This window comes from Parasteatoda tepidariorum, chromosome 1 (genome assembly GCF_043381705.1).
Source record: "Parasteatoda tepidariorum isolate YZ-2023 chromosome 1, CAS_Ptep_4.0, whole genome shotgun sequence".
NCBI classification, from domain to species: Eukaryota; Metazoa; Arthropoda; class Arachnida; order Araneae; family Theridiidae; genus Parasteatoda; species Parasteatoda tepidariorum.
In genome coordinates this window covers 2648391-2668525 of record NC_092204.1, presented here as the reverse complement: position 1 = coordinate 2668525, position 20135 = coordinate 2648391, and the positions used below count along the sequence as shown (strand labels likewise).

Sequence of the window (20135 nt, the reverse complement as noted above, 5' to 3'; positions counted from 1 at the left end):
ATGTGCTTTTTTTGTACCCACCCGCACACTGACCGCAGCCAGTGATGCTTGACTTCGGTGATCTGCTGGGAACCCTCAAAGCTGGACATATGGCTATTTGCGGAAAGAAATTTGTCCCGTCTCGTTGATTTATTTGATTTGCAGGTCAGGCGTCGGGAAAATTGATTTTTTTTATAACTAGGAACGAGAAATGGGTTGTTCGTAACAATGTTCCCATTTAGGCCGTATAGCCTGGTTGGTAGGGCACTGGGCCCCATGTCCAAGAGGTCGTGGGTTCGATTCCCGATGACCGAAGTAGTAGATGGTGACTGATGCACGTTAAATCTGTCGAGTCACAAAGTCCTCCATGTTCCCATAACAAATCATACCTCTGGGGATACTAATCCAGGAGTTCCCTGTTTTCTGAACCGGGTTCAAAATGACAAGGCTACGGATTTGAAGATTAGTAGTCGTAAATCCAAAATTGGGTCGGCTGTTCAACGACGGTTATAAAATAAAATAATTTCTATTGCGGTAGTTTTTTTTTGTTGTTGTTGTTATATTGCACAGTATATATGCAATATATACTGTGCACAAATTAAGGATGAGATGGAAACACTAGCATAACAACAAAACAGGCAGTTACAACGGGGGGGAAAGGTCATTGAGAAGATCAATCACGGTACGGTAAAGTCATGACGCATCGGGAGGGGGTGTCCCTAGAAAATAAAGCGAGCTGTCGGTGGATGTAGTTGTAGTTTATTTACGTCGCACTAGAGCTGCACGATGGGCTATTGACGACGGTCTGGACACCATCCCTGATAGACAAATATCATTACAATTTTGATCCTCTGCAGAGGGGGTTGCACCCCCGCTTCGATAGCCTTGTACTACTAATACTGTCATTGAGATGTGAAGGTTCAGGTGATAGAGAATGCGAATTCCAATGAGGCGAACCGGGTTTGAATCCCAGTGATGGCTAGTTGATAGGAATTCGGCACCCGGCAAGCACAGGCAGCAGTGCTGACGTAAAATATCCTCGTAGAGATCATGGCTTAGATTCTCCTTGCCGTTAGGCTAACCATGGGAGGTTTCCCCGGTTTTTCTCTTCGTGTAGCGCAAATGTGGGTTAGTTCCATCAAAAAGTGCTGCACGAAAGAGAATTTGTCCCACTACTTGATCCAGGTGTTCCCTTGTCTTCTGGATTTAGTTCTTTAATTACAAGGCTACGGAGTTTAACATTAGTAGAAGTAAACCAAAAAATTGTGTCGACTGTTCAACGGCGGTTATTAAAATGTTCCCGTGTCTACAAATTTTTTTTAAACGGTTAAACCTTTACTTCAAATTAGGAAGTCAAAAATCATTTGGATAATTTTTTTTGTCAGCAGATAACAAAACTTGACGCACATCTAACCATGCTAGCGGAAAGATTGCAAAATGTAATGAACAATACATGATTTAATAAAATATTACTTCATTTTAAGAAAATCTCCTTTCATTTTCATAAAAAAAAGTAACGAAATTAATTTCGGAAACAACCCACGAGAACAAAGGGTTTTGATGAAAACAAAGGTCAAAGCAATTTTCAAACTGCCAGACAGTTTATAACGTTGTTTTCAACGAATCAATAGCAATATGAGTCAGTGTTTCAACATTTTCAGGGCCGAACACCGGTTTTACGGGCTCTAAGACAAAAAAAAGAACTTATATTCATTTCGAAAAGTCTCTTTTTGAAACAGTTAACTAGTTTCCTTTTAATTCTGGATTTAAAAATTTTCATAAATGTACTAAATTATTAATTCCAAATGTTTTACTTATGCTTATTCAATTCCTACTATTAGTTCACACTCCTCTCCCTATTATCTTGTTCAAATGTTCTATCGTCAATAAAATTCTTTTCATTCATCGACTCAAGCTCAAAAAAAATTTTTTTTAAACGTGTAGTGGATGAAACTTGATGTGAATACAGTTTTTTCAAATATTAACTCTTTGATTCAATTTATTTCATTAATTTTAGTTTTATATATGGGAGAAAATTTTTTAATTATTTAATAAAAAGTTACTAAAATATTTTTTTTTTGTTGACCTAAGTAGGAATTGACTTTAAAAAATAGTGCGTGGAGTCCCTACGCGCGGAAGAAGTTAAACTTCGCAACCTGCGACGTTAAATGTAGAAGAATTAGCAGTCGTAGAAGGATCAATAGTTCTATTCAACGACTCTTTTTCCTGCTCCGCTCGCTTCCGTGCTCTGTAATCACGGTAATATTGTGCATTTTTCCCTNTTATTGAGGAATTTTTCTTCAAATGTTTGGCGTGTTCTGTTCCTGAAAGATTTACTAATATTCTGGAGATTTTTTTCAAGTTCTTCGGCCTTTTCCTTAGGGAAATTTTGTTTCTTATTTGCTGCTAAAAAATGGCGTCTGATTCAGTCAATGACTTTGATGGAACTAAATGAAAACGTGATAAATTAATGTCTGATATTTACAGGCTCCCGCTAGACGGCGTACTCGAGCGTTGCGATCGCGAATTTAATAGGGTAGTATTTTTTTTTTTTTTTTTATTTATATTTTCAAATTTAATGGATAACAACTGTAAAAAATGAGTGAAAACAATCCCACGGACAATACGACGGATTTAAGGTTGTGTCAAGGTACATCTCTTGCGAATATCAATTGATTGTTAGGTTTTTTCTCTTGAAATTACAATATGACGCATTCAATACATTATTAATACAAATACATTTTCCAGGGCAAGACGATGAGGCAACTACAAGCACTTCCACTGGTTCAAGAGGTCCACGAGGGAAAAATGCACAATATTACAGTGATTACAGAGCACGGAAGCGAGCGGAGCANATAAAAATGTCGCGTTAAACGTTTAACGCAACCTTGTTGGAAGTCGCATAAGAAGTATAACTTCAAAAAAATTTTCTTCATATAACTGGTTTTTATTGAAAACTTAACGTTTGCATGTTTTTTATTATTTTGAGTTGTGTGTAATCAATACTTCATAGAATATATCATATCCTTTGTTTAACGACATTAATAACATAAAATAAATTGAATAACATCGGTGGAAATATTGCGTCGAGACAAAGAAGAGAAGAGAGCGAGCAACAGATGAGCGTTTAAAAAATTTGACAAGTACTGACGGGAAATTTTTCTGTACTGACTGAATACAAAAATTATCTCCAGTGATATTTAGATGATACTTAGAAAGCAAGTATAATATGAATTTTAAAAAAATTATGGCAATTCCTACATAGGTCTACAAAGAAGAATTTTATTTTAGTTACTTTTTATTAAAAAAATTAAAACATTTTCTCCACTATAAAACAGAAATTAATTAATCAAATTTAATGAATGAATTATTACTTGAAAATAATGTATTAACATCAAGTGTCACCCACTGCAAGTTTAAAAAAATATGTATGAACTTGAATGGATTAAATATGTGAATGTGTGGACTAATAGTATAGACCACGAAATGTACTTTATTGAATTTATCTGACAAAGCGAATGTAAAATAATTAAATTTTTAATTTACGCATTAGACTATTTTTTAGATAAACTACATAAACTATAAGTTAGAAATTATAACTGATGTTATTTTTAAAGTATGTGAAAAACTGAATCGCATATAAAAAAATTTTAAGAAAATGACACGTTTAACCCGTCAGAAAATTCCATTTCGTTTTTTGATCATTCCTATTTAATGAATGAATTAATATTTGAAAATAACTGCATAAACATCAAGAGCCATCCACTACAAGTTTAAAAAAAAATGTATTTAAATTGTGAGTGGATGAATAAAAAGTATTTTACACTGGTGTGCAAAACTTAAGCAACAAGTGCGTTTTTTGTCATAACTCTACAAGAAATCATCCGATTGACTTGAAATTTGAATATGATGTACATTATTTTGTATTTAAACGATGGTAAAAGAACAATGGCGCAGAAATGAATATAAAGCTTAAAGTACGGTATGGTACAAAGAAAGGCTTTATTTGACATATAGTGGCGTTACACATGATTGCCTGAAGAAGCGTAAGTACAACTGGCAGATGTTCCCTAGTATGGGATATGCCCTCCCCTTACTGTAATTGTTGCTTGGCATCGTCTCTCCATGCTAAGCACCAGATTATCCAGGAGTTCTTGGGGTAAACGTCTCCATTCCTCCTTTAACGCATCTTTCAGCTGATGGGTGTTACCAGGAGGATACTGTCGTGTCGCAAGACGTCTCCCTAATGCATCCCACACATGCTCTATGGGATTTAGATCTGGAGAGTAAGCTGGCCAATTCATTCGTGTGATATCTCCACTTTCCAGTAGCTCTTGAACATCAGCAGTACGGTGTGGCCGGGCATTGTCATCCATAAAAATGAAGTCTGGTCCAATGGCCCCTCGGAACAGACGCACATGGGGTAGGATTACCTCATTGCAGTAGCGGTCTCCAGTTACAGAACCTCGGTCGAAGATCTGAAGCTCAGTCCGCCCGTTCAACATAATGCCACCCCAGACGACAACTCCAGGACCACCGTAACGATCTCTTTCCGCGATGTTATTGGGATGAAATCGAGCTCCAACCTCTCTCCAGATCAACTGACGTTGAGAATCGCTTGTAGCACTAAAACGACTCTCATCTGTGAAGAGGACGCGACTCCATTGATGAGGTGTCCAGGTTTCGTGTTCTCTGCACCACTCTAAACGGTGCCGCCGATGGCTAACTTTTAAAGGTATGCAGCGTTCAGGACGTCTAGCAAATAAGCCACCTTTGTGGAGGCGTCTGGCCACTGTAAATCTTGATACTTGTCGTCCTGTGGCTGAGCACAGTTGCTGAGATATGGCGCTCGCTGACTGAAAACGGTTTCTTTTCGCCTGGAGGACAATGTAACGGTCATCTCTTGGTGTTGTTTTCCTTGGACGGCCACCACCAACCTTCCGAACAGCTGTACCAGTAGTTTTAAAGGCATTCCAAGCACGAGAAACAACACTTTTGTTGATCCCGAACTCTTCGGCGACACTGGTCACACTACGCCCCTCCTCAAGCTTCCCTATCATTTTTCCTCGAGTAAAGTCGTCTAAATGATTTCTTGCAGACATGTTTCAAAAAACAAATCACTTGCACTTGGAGCGAATGTCTTTAACTACGGTGATCTTCATCCTTTAATCACAGCTTTGACCTGCACGCGCCGACCCACAAGGTTTACGTACACTTACATCACCTACGACGTTTTATTTCTAAAATTTGCATACAAATAATATTACTATTGAATTACGTGCATATTATATTGCAATTTCATAGCTATCTTATACTTTGTTGGGGAGCTGTGGCCGAAAAGTCGCAAAACCACTTATTGCTTAAGTTTTGCACACCAGTGCATTAATGATTGAAAATTTAAACAAGATATAGAGAGAATGTGAACTAAAAGTAGGAATTGAAAAATGAAACATTGATTTAATGGCAAATTGAATCGATTTTAAAAAGTGACATTGCTTTAATAACTTTATTAAAAAAATATTGACTTAAATAACGCAAGTTAACAACAATGAAAAAGATAATTTTTAACACTTTTTAAGAGAATTTGAGTAAGAAAAACGAACAATATTACCCTTCTAAGCTTCATAAGGAAGCTTAAATAAAACATTTTTATGCATAATGATAAGCAAAATAATAATAATAAATAAACAACATAATTCATAAGTGCCTTCTTAAGTATCTATTGGTTCAAAAAAAATTTAATCTGTAAATAAAAACACTATTTCAGAAATGCACTAAAATCCTGTTTAATGCATTATTATTAAAAAAATCCTTTTTTTTGGTTTTAAATTATTTTTTAGTATATTAAGAAATACAAAGACATTTGACAACACAAATCTTTATGTTTAATTTTGAACTGAAAAAATTTTGTATAAGAAAAGATCTATAAACATATTAGCAAAATCAAATTTTTACCTTGTGTAAAAATATAAATACCGGGTTATTTTTAAGAACACTGTGGAAACCGAATTATTTTCTAGAAACCTTGAAAAACCGAGTTATTTACCACAACACAAGTAAACAAATGTTTGGAAAGAAAAATTACAACAGGGTATTTTTAACAGGAAATTTTTTTTCTTTAACTTAATTGTAATCGGAACTTTATTAAGGGTCATGAATTAGGTTCAAAAAATGCTCTAACAAGTAGAACACGCAAAGTACATACTGTTTTTGATTATTTTCACATTTTAGATATATATCAGCAATTTTTAATAACAGAATTTTCCACATTAAAAAATAAACTGTCTTCGTAAACTAAATTAACCTTTTTAAACATAAGTAACATTACAATGTTGAAGAATAAACAGTCTCCTTAAGATATATTAGGTAAGTTTAACTACCAGTATTTATTACTTGAAAAATACATTATCTTAAATAATAAAATCAGATTTTCAAAGTATTTTTTTATTTAAAAAAAACAAGTCTCTTTAAAATATAATAATAATATTATAAATCAGTATTTATTGAGTTAAGAAATAATCAGGTTAAAATATATTTGCAATTTCAAAGATCAATGTTAAGTCAAAAAATAAAAAAATTTCTTAAATTGTATCAGCAATTTTAAAGCTCAGTATATTTACTACCTAAAAGAATTAACCGTCTCCTTAAAATATAATACAAATTTTAAAAATCAGTATTTAATATGTCCTAAAAATAATAAATGTCTTTTAAAATATGTTTGCCTTTTTAAAGATCAATGTTAAAAATAAACATTCTTCTCAAAATATGTCAGCAATTCTTCTTACAATATGTTAGCAATTCTAAAGATCAGTATTTACTGTATTAGAAAATAAACTGTCTTGATGAAAACGTTTTTTTTTTAAATAAATGTTTAAATTAAAACTAAATGTATAAATTATGAAAATAAATGTTTAAATTATGAAAACGATTTTTAAAAATAAATGTTTAAACTAAATTAATAAAGATGATTTTTAAAAATAAATGTTTAAACTAAATTAATAAAGATGTTTTTGAAAACTCACCTTAAACTGTAAGGGGTTGTTGATGAGATTCATACCAGTCATGGTTTCTTTTCCTTTAGAATGCATATTCATTTTCTGATTATTCATTCCCATCTGGACAGTCTTCACTCCGAAATGTCGAGAGCGAAACTGATGCAACGGCTGTTGGTTTCCTTTCGCCTGCCATTTCCCGAATCGTCGCACGCAAGGGATTCTGGGTAATCGTCTGCCCAACACAGAGAACGTGCTTTTCACCTGATTCTGAAATAACAGCATTTCTGTGTAGCCACGCTTCGAACGGACAGGTGATAAAGAGATCAGACGATTTTTTAGGAAGAATTCAGACGATATAAAGAAATCAAACGATTTTTTTATGAAAGCAAATATATATTCGACTCCTAAGCGCGTGCACAATTTATGACACTTAGTTGGACTGTATAAACTATTCGTTTCATTTGTATCTCCATTTCGGGACTTTAATATTCAAATAAGCCCTGCTAATCATTTAATTCCGCCCTTGCGATGATCACAAATTCCCGGAGAAGCACAGGAAAGGACGTCTCCACAGTACAAATCAATAATATTTGGAGCGAGCAGCAGCGGCAGCAGCGCCACTTTGCTTAAAAATAGAGTTGGGGCTCACCCAAAATCCCCCATCTTCATCTGTCATTTTAAAAAAATGACAATAATCCCGTTCATTACTCTTTAAATGTTAAGATACTCTGCACGAAATGTCACTACATGATGAAATGCGCCTGATTTTGATGATCGATTTTTTTCTTATTTGGGTCAAAAAATTATTCTACAGAAATTTGAAAGATTATTTTAAACACAAAGTGAACGTGCGATAATTCGAAAAAGCATGCAGAATTTTCGTTGTAAACACACATATTTAATGTTAAAAAAAGAGTTTGAGATTTAAAAAAAAGGCACACGTTTTTTCCCGATTAATTTTGAGCAACTATTTTGATTTAAAACACTTATCTAGAGTAGACTGCTTATCTAGAGTAGACATAATACTTATCTAGGGTAGACTGCTTTTGCAAACAGTTTGTTCACAAGTATAAGGATGCAAGAATAATGCGCTCTTGTTGATATGAACTATATTTTATATTTTTCAACCATCGTTGAACAGTAACTCAATTTGTTGGGTTTACGACTACTAATTTTCGACTCCGTAGCCTTCTAATTTTGAACACAATCCAGAAGACAAGGGAACTCCTGGATTGGGAGAAATTTGCCTTCGTGGAGTACTTTTTGAGGGAACTAACCCGCATTTATGTAACATGGAGAGGAAAACCACGAAAACCTCCCACGATTAGCTCTGCGGCAAGGGGACTCTAACACATGATCCGTCTACCACTGAGGTTATTTTACATCAGCACTGTGGTCTGTGCAAGCCGGATGCGAAATTCGTATCAACTAGCCTTCGCTGGGATTCGAACCCGGCTCACCTCATTGGAAGGCGAACCTTCTATCCTCTGAGCCATCACGACATCTCGAACAATAGATATAATGAGCGATAACTTGTTGATACATATGAATAATTTACAGTATTTTTGTTAGGGCTGGGACAGCTTGGTTGGTAGGGCACTGGGCCCGTGTCCAAGAGGTCGTGGGTTCGATTCCTACCGGCCGAAGACTCACCGTGTCTTAAATGGTGACTGAAGCACGTTAAAACTGTCGAGTCACAAAGTACTCCATGTTCACATAACAAATCATACCTCTGGGGGTACTGATCCAGGAGTTTCCTTGTCTTCTGGATTGGTTCAATATTACAAGACTACAGAGTTGAACATTAGTAGTCGTAAGCCCAAAATTGGGTCGGCTGTTCAACGATATGGTTATAAAATAAAATAAAATATTTATGTTAGAGCCGTGATGGCTCAGGGGATAGAGCGCTCGCCTTCCAATGAGGTGAACCAAGGTCTAACCCCTGCGATGGCTGGTCGGCACGAATTCCAGTAATAATAAGATAGATGCTATTAGATATACTTTAGAAAAGAGTCTATTCTGTGAATACCGATCTTTCATATTTCGCAAAAACTATTTATCTTTTATGTAGTTGCGACACTATTATTTTTTTAAACATCTGAAAGGTTAAAATAAGTTAATGAAGTATTCTTTCTTTCATTAAAGTGCATTAATATTTATTTATAGAAAGGGTTGAAATGAAAGTAAATGTAAGAAATCAGTTTTTTTATATGTAATTATTGAGGCTATTTCTTTTTACTTAATGTTGATTGAAAATCTTTTGCTTCGTTGTCCCGCAGAGGACTGATCGTAAATATACGGTTGCTAGTAGAACACCGAATTCAAGCATCACTGGCTGCCGTCAGTGTGCGGGTGGTTGACCACTTTGATCACCCTGCGTAGGGACCACGGGATTGCTGTTTTTGACCTCATTAAACTGTTCTGTTTTATTTTATTTTATAACCATCGTTGAACAGCCGACCCAATTCTGAGTTTACGAGTACCAACGTTCAACACCGCATCCTTGTAATTTTAATCCCAATCCAGATGGAGGACTTTGTGACCCGATAGATTTAACGTGAATCAGTCACCATTCACTATTCTTCGGCCAACGGGGATCGAACTCACGATCTCTTTAAACTGTTTAATTTTATTTTATTTTATAACCGCAGTTGAACTGCTGACCCAATTCTGGGTTTATGACTACCAATGTTCAACTTCACAGCCTTGTCATTTTGAACGCAATCCAGAAGACAAGGGAACTCCTGGATCAAGTATTGGGAGAAGTTTGCCTTCGTGGAGGACTTTTTTGATGGAACCAACAAGCATTTTTCGTTACATTGAGAGAAAGACCACGAGAACCTCCCACGGTTAGCCTGACGGCAAGGGGACTCTAACCCATGACCCATCTACCACTGAGGATATTTCACGTCAGCGCTGTGGTCGGTGCAAGACGGATGCGGAATTCATATCAACCAGTCATTGCTGGGATTCGAACCCGGTTCACCTTATTGGAAGGCAAGCGTTCTATCCCCTGAGCCATCGCGACTCAAAAACTGTTCTATTGTAAAGTGCCTGACTTCGCTCTCTGGGCGTCGAGCTACCAAAGTAGGGGAGACATTCCCCCTGCAGACGATCGATAGCATGTCTTCGGATCATCCCGTCGCCAATAGCCCATTGTGCAGTTCTAGTGCGACGCAAATAAAATACTTACCTGCCTATTTTTCAAATCCGGGGAATCGTTTGTTCATTTCGTCAAAATTTTAGTTCCTAAAACTACAATAATTGTATATTTTGCTGAAAATAGTTCTTTATTTTTGTGAAAAATATTTATGTTTAAAGATATTTATGTTTAAAGAAGAAAATAACAACGTTGAATGCGAAACAATTACTGTGATGAGTACTAACGTGCAATTTAAAAAGCAATGCTACTGTTACGATGTTACAATAAACAATGCTACAATAAAACAATGTTACGNGTGATGCTTGACTTCGGTGATCTGCTGGGAACCGTGTCTTAACGATCAGTCCACTGCGGGACTGTCAAAAATATTTATGTTTAAAGAAGAAAATAACTACGTTGAATGCGAAACAATTACTGTGATGAGTACTAACGTGCAATTTAAGAAACAATGCTACTGTTACGATGTTACAATAAACAATGCTACAATAAAACAATGTTACGAAAAAAGTATCTTCATAACTACTTTCCTTCTATTGCTAATGCTAAATTCGCTAATGCTGGAACGCTAAAATCGAATTTCAAATAACAGATGAAATAAATGTATTTTTGATATTAAAAAAAAATTACATTAATTATCTTACCATACAAAAATACTAATGAAATTTAAAAATTTGAATTTTGAATTTTTTTTTTGTTGCTTACGTTTAATTTTTAGTTGCAAAACCGAACAGGAGTCGAAGTCATAAATTTTTTTAAAAATGAAATGCAAAATAAACAAGATTTTGGGGTAAACCATGAATAATAAAGAGCTTTTTTTTACTATTTTCACGAATGGAACTTCACATCCATGAGAGAAAAATAACGTAGGAAAATAACTTAAGTGAAATTTAATAAAAGAATGCTATGAAAAGTAAAACTAATGGAGTATGTACTGGTACTAATACTCCTAGCAGGTGGCAACTTCGTCGTTGTTCCATGAAAGATAATATCGTTTTTATCCTTTTTAAATTCATGTAAATAAAAGTAGTTGATAGAATATGTAGTTTTGATACTTTTTACTCTTAAAAGTCATTTTGTAAAGTTAAATATCTGAAAATTTCTTTTGAATAAACAGTAAAAGAATCTAATTGTCTCATGTTGCATGTGACATCATGAGTAGTTTTAAATTTAGAACAACGTTCTTAGTAATAAGATTTAAGTAAATTTTTTAGATGAAACAAAAACATAATAATGACAAAGAATAATTTTAATATGTGGTAAAAAGAATGTATATATTTACCATTAAAAGTTTTTTTTTCCGGTAACACCATTCAAAACGAATAACTCAATAATTTACGCTGTGATATAGGGTAAATAGGGTAATAACTTTTCATACTGATGTCAGCCTAAGATATATTGTTTAATAATGATTATATGAGAGTAAAGATATTTGATGGAGAGGATTATTATTATTATTCCTGCTTTTTTTTCTTTTTCTTAAAAAAAAATCCTGTTTAACGTGATGATTGTCGCTGCAAGCTATGTTCATTTAAAGTTAAGCACAATTTAACTGAAATGCACAGTAGACTTATTGGTAAAAATTTTAATGAAATTCTAATAGGTATCAACAAGACATGATCGAAAATAAATCATGTTTCATTAAATATCATGGATAACAAGTAATATATAAAAAAGGAATTTAAAGTCAATTCCTAGAGAAAAAAAGTATTTTATGAACGATTGAACATTTGAACAAGAAATCGGGAGAGTGATGAACTAAAACCCTGTTTCCACTAGCCCAAGTAAATCCAGATTAAAGCGTAATCTAGATTTCAGTTGGTCACGTGATGGATTAAGTCTGAGTGAACTGGATTACAGTTAATCTAGTTTGAGAAACTAGATTAGCGCGCAAATCGAGATTCGTCTTCGAAAATGGAAACAGATATGGATAAGCAAAAGAAAATATCTTGGACAGATAGTGAGACGGAGTTTTTATTAATATTTTTTATATTCTTAAAAGACAGCTATTAATTAAAAAGATAGAATGAGCCACTAAATATTAAGTTAATTTAAAATTATGNAAATTGCAGGACAGGAACACTTTAATTGTCCACTAATCTTCAGATTTCCTGCTATGTTTTAAAAAACTTTATTTGTGAAAACCTTTAGCGTGGCGGACAACTGGCCGCTTTAGGCGGCTAGTTATCATTATTCCTGCTGTTTTTCTTTTTCTTAAAAAAAAAGGCCTGTTTAACGTGATGATTATCGCTGCAAGGCTATGTTCATTTAAAGTTAAGCACAATTTAATTGAAATGCACAGTAGACTTATTGGTGAAAATCTAAATGAAATTCTAATAGGTATCAACAAGACGTGATCGAAAATAAATCATGTTTCATTAAATATCATGGATAGCAAGTAATATATAAAAAAAGAATTTAAAGTCAATTCCTAGAGAAAAAAAGTATTTTATGAACATTTGAACAAGAAATCGGGAGAGTGATGAACTAATAGTAGGAATTGAAAAACGGACCACTCTAAGAAACTTCTTTGAGATATTACCAAAGCACTTTACAGAATGAAAATCCATCTATCTAAAATCATAAAAATGATTCGTTCTTTTTCCTGGCTGTATAAAAAAAGGCGCGTGGTATCAGACAACATAAAAAGTATAAATTGGGTGACGTGCACCACACGTGCTACCACGTAATGTTCTGTATTGAATTTATCTAACACAGCGAATATGAAATAATTAAATATTTAAATATTCGCAATATTTTATTTTTGTTCAAATAGAGCTATAAGTCAGAAATGATCACTGATGTTATTTTCAAAGTATGTGAAAAACTGAATCGCTTAGAGTAAAATTTAAAACAATGACTAACGCCTAACCCATCAGAGATTTTCATTTCGTTTTTCGTTTTTTGCTTATATTTGCTGACTAGGGAGATCCCTAGTCAGCAAATATAAGCAAATTGCAAAACCCATCATCCTCAAGTAATATTTGGACGGCCCCTTACATTTAAATCACTGTCATTAAGAATTAGGGATCAAAACAGGGGATCAAAACAGAGGATCAAAACTGTAATGGAATGTCTTTGAATCATCCTCAATAATCTCTCCCAAACCATCGCTAATAAACCATTGCGCAATACTAGTGCGACGTAAATAAAGAACTACAGTACTACAACTATCTGCCGGATTATTTATCAATTAAAAATAATCAATAATTGACGCTTATTAGTGACGACGTGAATGATGTCATCGCAACACGTGACTTGTTGCTAGATTGTCAATTACAAACGGTTGCTATGCTGTCAACTGTGGAATTTTTCATGCATTAAGGACTATGTTTATAGTTAATTTAGTTAAAAAAAAAAAGAGCAGTCAATTAAAGATTTTTTTCTTTTTACGGCAGGCACTGAACTTTGTTCTTCGCCTCGGAAGATGCCGGAAGTGTTGCTCATTTAACGTTACTCAGTGGACACCTGTGAACCTAAGTCACGGAGACGAGCAACATTACTTACGCCACACTGCCGCAGATACCCGTTTATAGAGTGGGCCACATTCACACAACAGAGAACAACACAAAGAGAGAAACATCCATGTCTTGATTGGGATTCGAACCCGCAACCATTAGCTTTACAGTCGAGCACGCTGACCGCTCGGCCACTAGGCCGGCAATTAAAGATTATAGTTACAATAATATATAATTAAAGCCCGGGACAGCCTGGTTGGTAGGGCACTGGGCCCACGTCCAAGAAGTCGTGGTTTCGATCCCCGCCGTCATAAGACTCCCCATGTAGTAAATGGTTGGTTACTGATGCACCAAAAATCTGTCGAGTCTCTATGTCTAAGTCCTCTATGTTCCAATAACAAATTACCCCACTGGGGGGTACTGATCCAGAGGTATGATTAAGAGGTGTAATGTGTTGAATAAAATTATTAGCATATTTATTTATTTTATTTATTTTTATAAATTGAGGTTCTTATATTTGAATTTGATGCACTGTCAACAAGATCATGATCTTTTTTATAAAGATACTTCTTAATTTTGTACTGACATGCCTCTTTTAAAATGTTATGCAAAGCTTTCACGTAATTTTAAGAGCTTTCTATAAAATTCGCCTCAATTTTCTTTTATTTCTTTATTTTTATTTTATTTTATAACCTTCGTTGAACAGTCGACCCAATTTTGGGTTTACGACTACTAATGTTCAACTCCGCAGCCTTGTCATTTTGAACCAATCCAGAAGACAAGGGAACTCCTACATCAGTATCCCCTGATGTAAGATTTGTTATGGGAGCATGGAGGACTTTGTGACTCGACAGGTTTAACGTGCATCAATCATCATTCACGACACGGGGAGTCTTCGGCAGGTGGGGATCGAACCCACGACGCCTAGGACATGGACCCAGTGCCCTACCAACCAGGTCATCCTCTGGCCCTAAATTTATATATAAAGATAATTATTATTATTAATATTAAAGTATATTGTAACTTTAAAATTATTTTTCTGGTTTTCGCAACATAATTTAAGACGGAGGAAAATTTTCGTGGCATATTCTCTTTCTTCTTCATTGCTAGTTTAAAGGAAAGAAAAAGTAAGTTCTGGCAAAACTAGAGTTTCAATTGCAGAAAAATGTACTTCAAAATATTACAATGTAGACAAATTATTAGAAGAGAAATTCTCCGTCTCGTAATCCTAAGGTTTCATCTCATTATTTATTTTCATATTTTGAAATTTTCTTTTCAGTACTCGAAACTTCATGGCTTACTCTAGGTTTGTCAGAACTCACTTCAAATTTTAGATAAATGTCATGAATGAGAAAAAATTTGCAACGAAAATTTTCTTCCGCTGTACGGCGTCCTCTTAAGCAGCTAGACTGGCAGCTACGTATTGAGAGACAATTAAGAGAAGCCCTTGAAGAGATTTCATCCAATAATAGCTAGTCTTTAAAGAAATCTCTGCAATTCTTGTTCCTTTCCTTTTCCTGGTAAGTTCATTCTATTTATTTTGATACGTTTACTTCAACTGATATACAGTCAGACTTCTATTTAACGAACTTTCATTTTGCAAATTTCTTTATTTTGCGATTTTTTTTTCTAGCAACCATTTTGCAAATTTCTTCGTAAAATAACTTCCAAATAGCGAAGTGAATTTTCTATTTAACGAACTTCTCTTTGAGATCCGCTTTACCTATTTCCCAAAATATTTCGGAACTTGTTAACGTATTTTATTGGGTAAACGACCTGGAATTTATCTTCGAAGCCACTTAATTTTCAGAGAAAGCAGTAAAATCCCTTTCTGTTTGCATTTCAAAAGAAAAACTCAGATGAAATTAACGGATTTTGTCAATTGCAATTAAACGTAAGAACGCATGTGGTAAGGTATGTTTGAAATTACACTTTTATAATAAATGCAGCTATAATTTTATACATAAATTGAGCTTTTTTTTTAGTTGAAAATGTATCAGCATGTACTAGATAATGTTTTGCTCTATTCTTGCATTCCATGCAGATTTCTTTTATAGTTTATATTTATAAAATGAATGGCAGACACTAGTTTGCAAGATAAAGGTGTATCAATTGCTTTTTAACTACGCATAGTGTTTATGAATTTAAAACCTGTTTTGTGCTGTTTAAATATTTCCAAAGGTGATTTTTTATTTAACGAATTTTCCATATAACGAACTTATTACCTGGATTTAGCGACTTCATCAAATAGAGATCCGACTGTAATTGATTTCACTTCAACTATCGACTACAATTTAGAATCATTCATAAATTTTTGATTCCTAGAATAATTTATAATGAAATGACTTAAAAGACTTATTTTTCTTCAATTTAATGCAATTTATGTTCAAAAATTGAGTCAATATCTATTATTTAAAATATGTTGGTACTCCAACTTCCACTATGCAATTCATTTTGAATTATTTGGTTGTTGTTGTTGGTAATTTACGTCGCACTAGAGCTGCACAATGGGCTATTGGCGACGGTCTGGGAAACATCCCGGAGGATGATCCGAAAACATGCCATCGCAATTTTGATCCTCTGCAGAGGGGATGGCACCCCCGCTTCGGTACCCCGACGACCTGCGCGCGAAGTCGATCACTTTACGGTAGCACAGTTTAACGAGGACCCATACCGCACACCCTCGGTCCCTACGCAGACTGATCCAAGTGGTCACCCACCTGCACACTGACCGCAGCCAGTGATGCTTGACTTCGGTGATCTGCTGGGAACCGTGTCTTAACGATCAGTCCACTGCGGGACTGAATTATTTGGTAGTGAAGGATACAAGATTACAATGAGGCTGAAAGCCGTTGTTGTAACATTTGTAAACATTGTGTTTTAAAACCATCAGGGGTGGATCCAGTAATTTTTCCTGGGGGGGGAGTCATAGACTCAGATCCCCCCTTCCCCACTATAATTTTTTTTTTATAAATTTTTTTTTAAACATTTTTGTTTAAAAAAAACTGGGGTTTTTAATGCTAGTCTTCTTATTTATTTTTTTCATTATGAACAATACATAAATAATTCAAGTATTCAAAATCTTTGAATATTAAATGTAATGCGTTTTTTAGAAACTTTAGCAAATCTGTCAATGATTTTTTCAACATCCAAATCAATTTCTCAATGAATGTTTAATAATGCGAATCCATTTAATCGTTCTTGATTTCGAGTTGCTCTAAGCCAAGTTTTGAGACGTCGGAGAGTTGAAAAAGAACGTTCTGTTGTTGCTGCACTAACTGGAAGAGTTATTAAAATTCTTAACAACATATTGATTGATGGGTACAAATCGATATCACAGGCATTAGTGATCTTGGAAAGATCGACCTACCTTGGTGTATATGCCCCCTTAAGTAATTTTTTAAATATTTTATTTCTTTTAGTAAACTATTAAAAAAATTATTAGTTTCATTTTATTTTCAAATTGGGGGGAGGGGGTCTTGACCCCTATGACCCCCCGCTAGATCCGCCACTGAAAACCATTGATGTAAATACAAGTCCCAACTTATTAGTTGGATTCAGAGTCTTCGTTTAAAAGAGGTCCGACTGTATTTCAATTTTTTATGAATGTGGAAAACCGTTTTTGTTTTAAGTATCAAATTTAATTAAATGATTTTGAACAATACAAAATCGAAATATTGCATTCCTTCACCCTATTTTGGGTTTACATCTACTGACGTTCAACTCCGTAGCCTCGTAGTTTTGAACCAATCAAGAAGACAAGGAAACTCCTGGATCCGTACCCCAAGAGGTATTGATTTATTATGGGAACATCGAGGACTTTGCGACTCGACAGATTTAACGCGCATCATTCACCATTTACTACATGGGGAGTCTTCGGCCAGTGGGGATCGAACCCACGAACTATTGGACATTGGGCCAGTGCTCTACCAACCAGGCTATCCTGGCTCTATTTCTCATATTTAACAGAAACACCGCGTTTTTTATAACTGGCGTTGAACAGTTACCCCAATTTTGGGTTTACGACTACTTGTGTTCAATTCACGTAGCCTTTTAACTGTGAACCCTATCCAGAAGACGAGGAAACACCTGACTCAAGTAGTGGGAGAAATTCGCCCTCGTGCTGTCTTTTTTTATGGAACTTACACACATTTGCTTTGAACGAAGAGAAAAACCGCCAAAACCACCCGGGGTTAGCCTAACGGCAAGAGGACTCTAAGCTATGATCTCTACGAGGATGTTTTACGTCAGCACTGCGGTCGGTGCATGCCGGGTGCCGAATTCCAATCTACAAGCCATCACTGGTATTCGAGCCCGGTTCCCTTAATAGGAAGGCGATTGCTCTATCCCCTGAACCATCACAGTTTAATGACACTATTAGTAGTACATAATTTTTTCGTGGCCGGGATAGCCTGGTTGTTTGGGCGAAATCGGACGACTAGCTCTTGGGAAATGAAAATTTCGAAGTGCACGTGCTTGAAATTTTATTACTGAGAATGTATCGCTTTTGTTTATTTTAGAAACTGCAAAGCGTAAAATCTTGCAAAAATTTTTAAATATTACAAATAAAAAAGTTTGTAATATTGTAAATATTAAAAAAAAAAATTTTTTTTAAATAAAACGTCGAGTAATTATTAATAAACTGTTTTCCGTATGGCGTTCATTATTTTTGGTGAAACGATTTTTAAAATGGAGGGAAAACAGTTTCCAGTTCACTTCAAAAATTAGAAAACTAACATTATGGAGAAGGAAGTGCGTTAGTTTCAGTCTTGATTTTCAAGTAGAATAAAATCTTTTAAGTTGAGAAACTATATGGAATTGAAAACTACATTAAACATAGTTCTAAACGAAATTATCATAAAAATTTTAAAAATACTTTTATTCATTAAAAACTAAAAATATTAAGAAAAAGAAAAATATCGTAGTGCATTCCTATACAACGGATGAAGAGTAGGAGAAGTGCCAGAGACATGGACCCGTTCTTCTCCCCAAATGGCGTATTCGAGGGCTGCGATTGCCTAAAGAGCAAACGTATGCAACTCATTTGAGAGAAGGGGAATCTGATTGGTGAGTATTTCATTCATGAGGTTTTCCCTCAAGAGTAATGGGAAGTGTGTGAAACGCATGCAGTGAGAATGGCCCTTTCGTAGACTGTAAAATAAATATTTAGAAATAATTCTCAATATTGTTCAAATAATTGATGAAGAAATTATTTTCAGTTAGCCAGAATGAAAGAGAAGGTGAGTTCGTATTTGCAGAGGCTGGTGAAGAGAAGGAGCTCAACGGCGAGCATTTCAGAGGAGAATAATAGTGTGCGCTGGTGCTGCTTGCCCTGCAATTCTAACGAGAAGAGAGACAATTACAGGATGCATCTCTCTGCTAGTGAATTCTTCATAGAATATTGAGTTTTATGTATCATTCTGACAATTAAACACCATTTAAATAGCTGCATGGCGTATTCAATCTCAGTAAAGGTGTCCTTCAAAAATAAAGTAGGCATTCTTCCTTATCATCAAGAGTGTAGTGCGCTTACCACTACAAATATACAATTCCAATTCACCAGTATATAAGACATGTCAATTCAATTCTATGGTGGGGTACCTTTTCATGGAGGTAGTTAACATTACAATAACACTCTCCCCACATTGGTGACCCGGGCGTGATCTGAACACGCCTACTTTGACAGAAACTCCCACTTCGATGGATGCTACTCACTGAACAATTGGCTCGCAACTTCTGTATGCAACATTATCCATCTCATCTCCTTACGCGGTTGCTACTCAGTCTCGATCACACGCAACGCTTACACTCAACAGCTAATGGCAACACAGGAGAGACCATGGCCGTGAACTTAATGCAGCTGCTACGATCAGCACTCAAAAGTTTTTTATTTACATACTGTTATCAATTGCCGCTATTTAAGGAAACATTTCGTGGACATTTTAAAGATTTTTAAATTTTTTTGGTCTCAAAGAGAATTTTGATATTGATTTCATGTGAAAGGATATGTGTCAAAATTTTCAAAAATATATAGTTTTGTGCAAAGATATATATAGAAGATTTTTAAATTTTTTTTTTATTTGGCCTTGCATATCTGCATTCTTAAGGCAGACGTCGCTTAAATCGGAGATGGATTATTTGGAAAATTTTTTTATAAAATAATTTTATGCAGCTTATATTTAAAGGATCCAACACTCTACAACGATTTATGATTTTGTTTTCTTTTATTTACATAGCGTTATTAATTGCCACATATTAGAGAATCATTTCGTGGACGCTTTAAAGACTTTTTTAATTTTTTTGGTATCAAAGAGAGTTTTGATATTGATTTCATGTGAAAGGATACGTGTCAAAATTTTCAAAAATATATAGTTTTGTGCAAAAATATATATAGAAGATTTTTAAATTTTTATTTTATTTGTCCTTGCATGTCTGCATTCTTAAGGCAGATGTCGCTTAAATCGGAAATGCTGTAAATTATTTGGAAAAAAATTTTGTAAAATTATTTTATGCATCTTATATTTAAAGGATCCTACACTCAGC

At 34.7% G+C, this 20135-nt stretch overlaps 1 protein-coding gene and 1 long non-coding RNA gene across 3 annotated transcripts in view; one reads left to right on the top strand and one right to left on the bottom strand.

Annotated features, from left to right (window-relative positions):
* The window catches only part of LOC107454065 (NADP-dependent malic enzyme), a gene marked incomplete in the record, with an annotated part of 38908 nt that extends 31357 nt beyond the window's left edge, over window positions 1-7551 (bottom strand). The window contains 1 exon segment of the mRNA XM_071181315.1: window positions 7002-7551. Coding sequence (XP_071037416.1) covers window positions 7002-7256 — 255 coding nt within the window.
* Window positions 1-19039, top strand: part of LOC122271085 (uncharacterized) — a 21722-nt gene extending 2683 nt beyond the window's left edge. The window contains exons 2-3 of one of the 2 annotated variants that reach the window (XR_006226156.2): window positions 14872-15112; window positions 18812-19039. This is a non-coding gene — a long non-coding RNA (uncharacterized lncRNA). The other variant, XR_011636850.1, reaches the window with a different exon arrangement.
* The last annotated feature ends 1096 nt before the right edge of the window (window positions 19040-20135 follow it).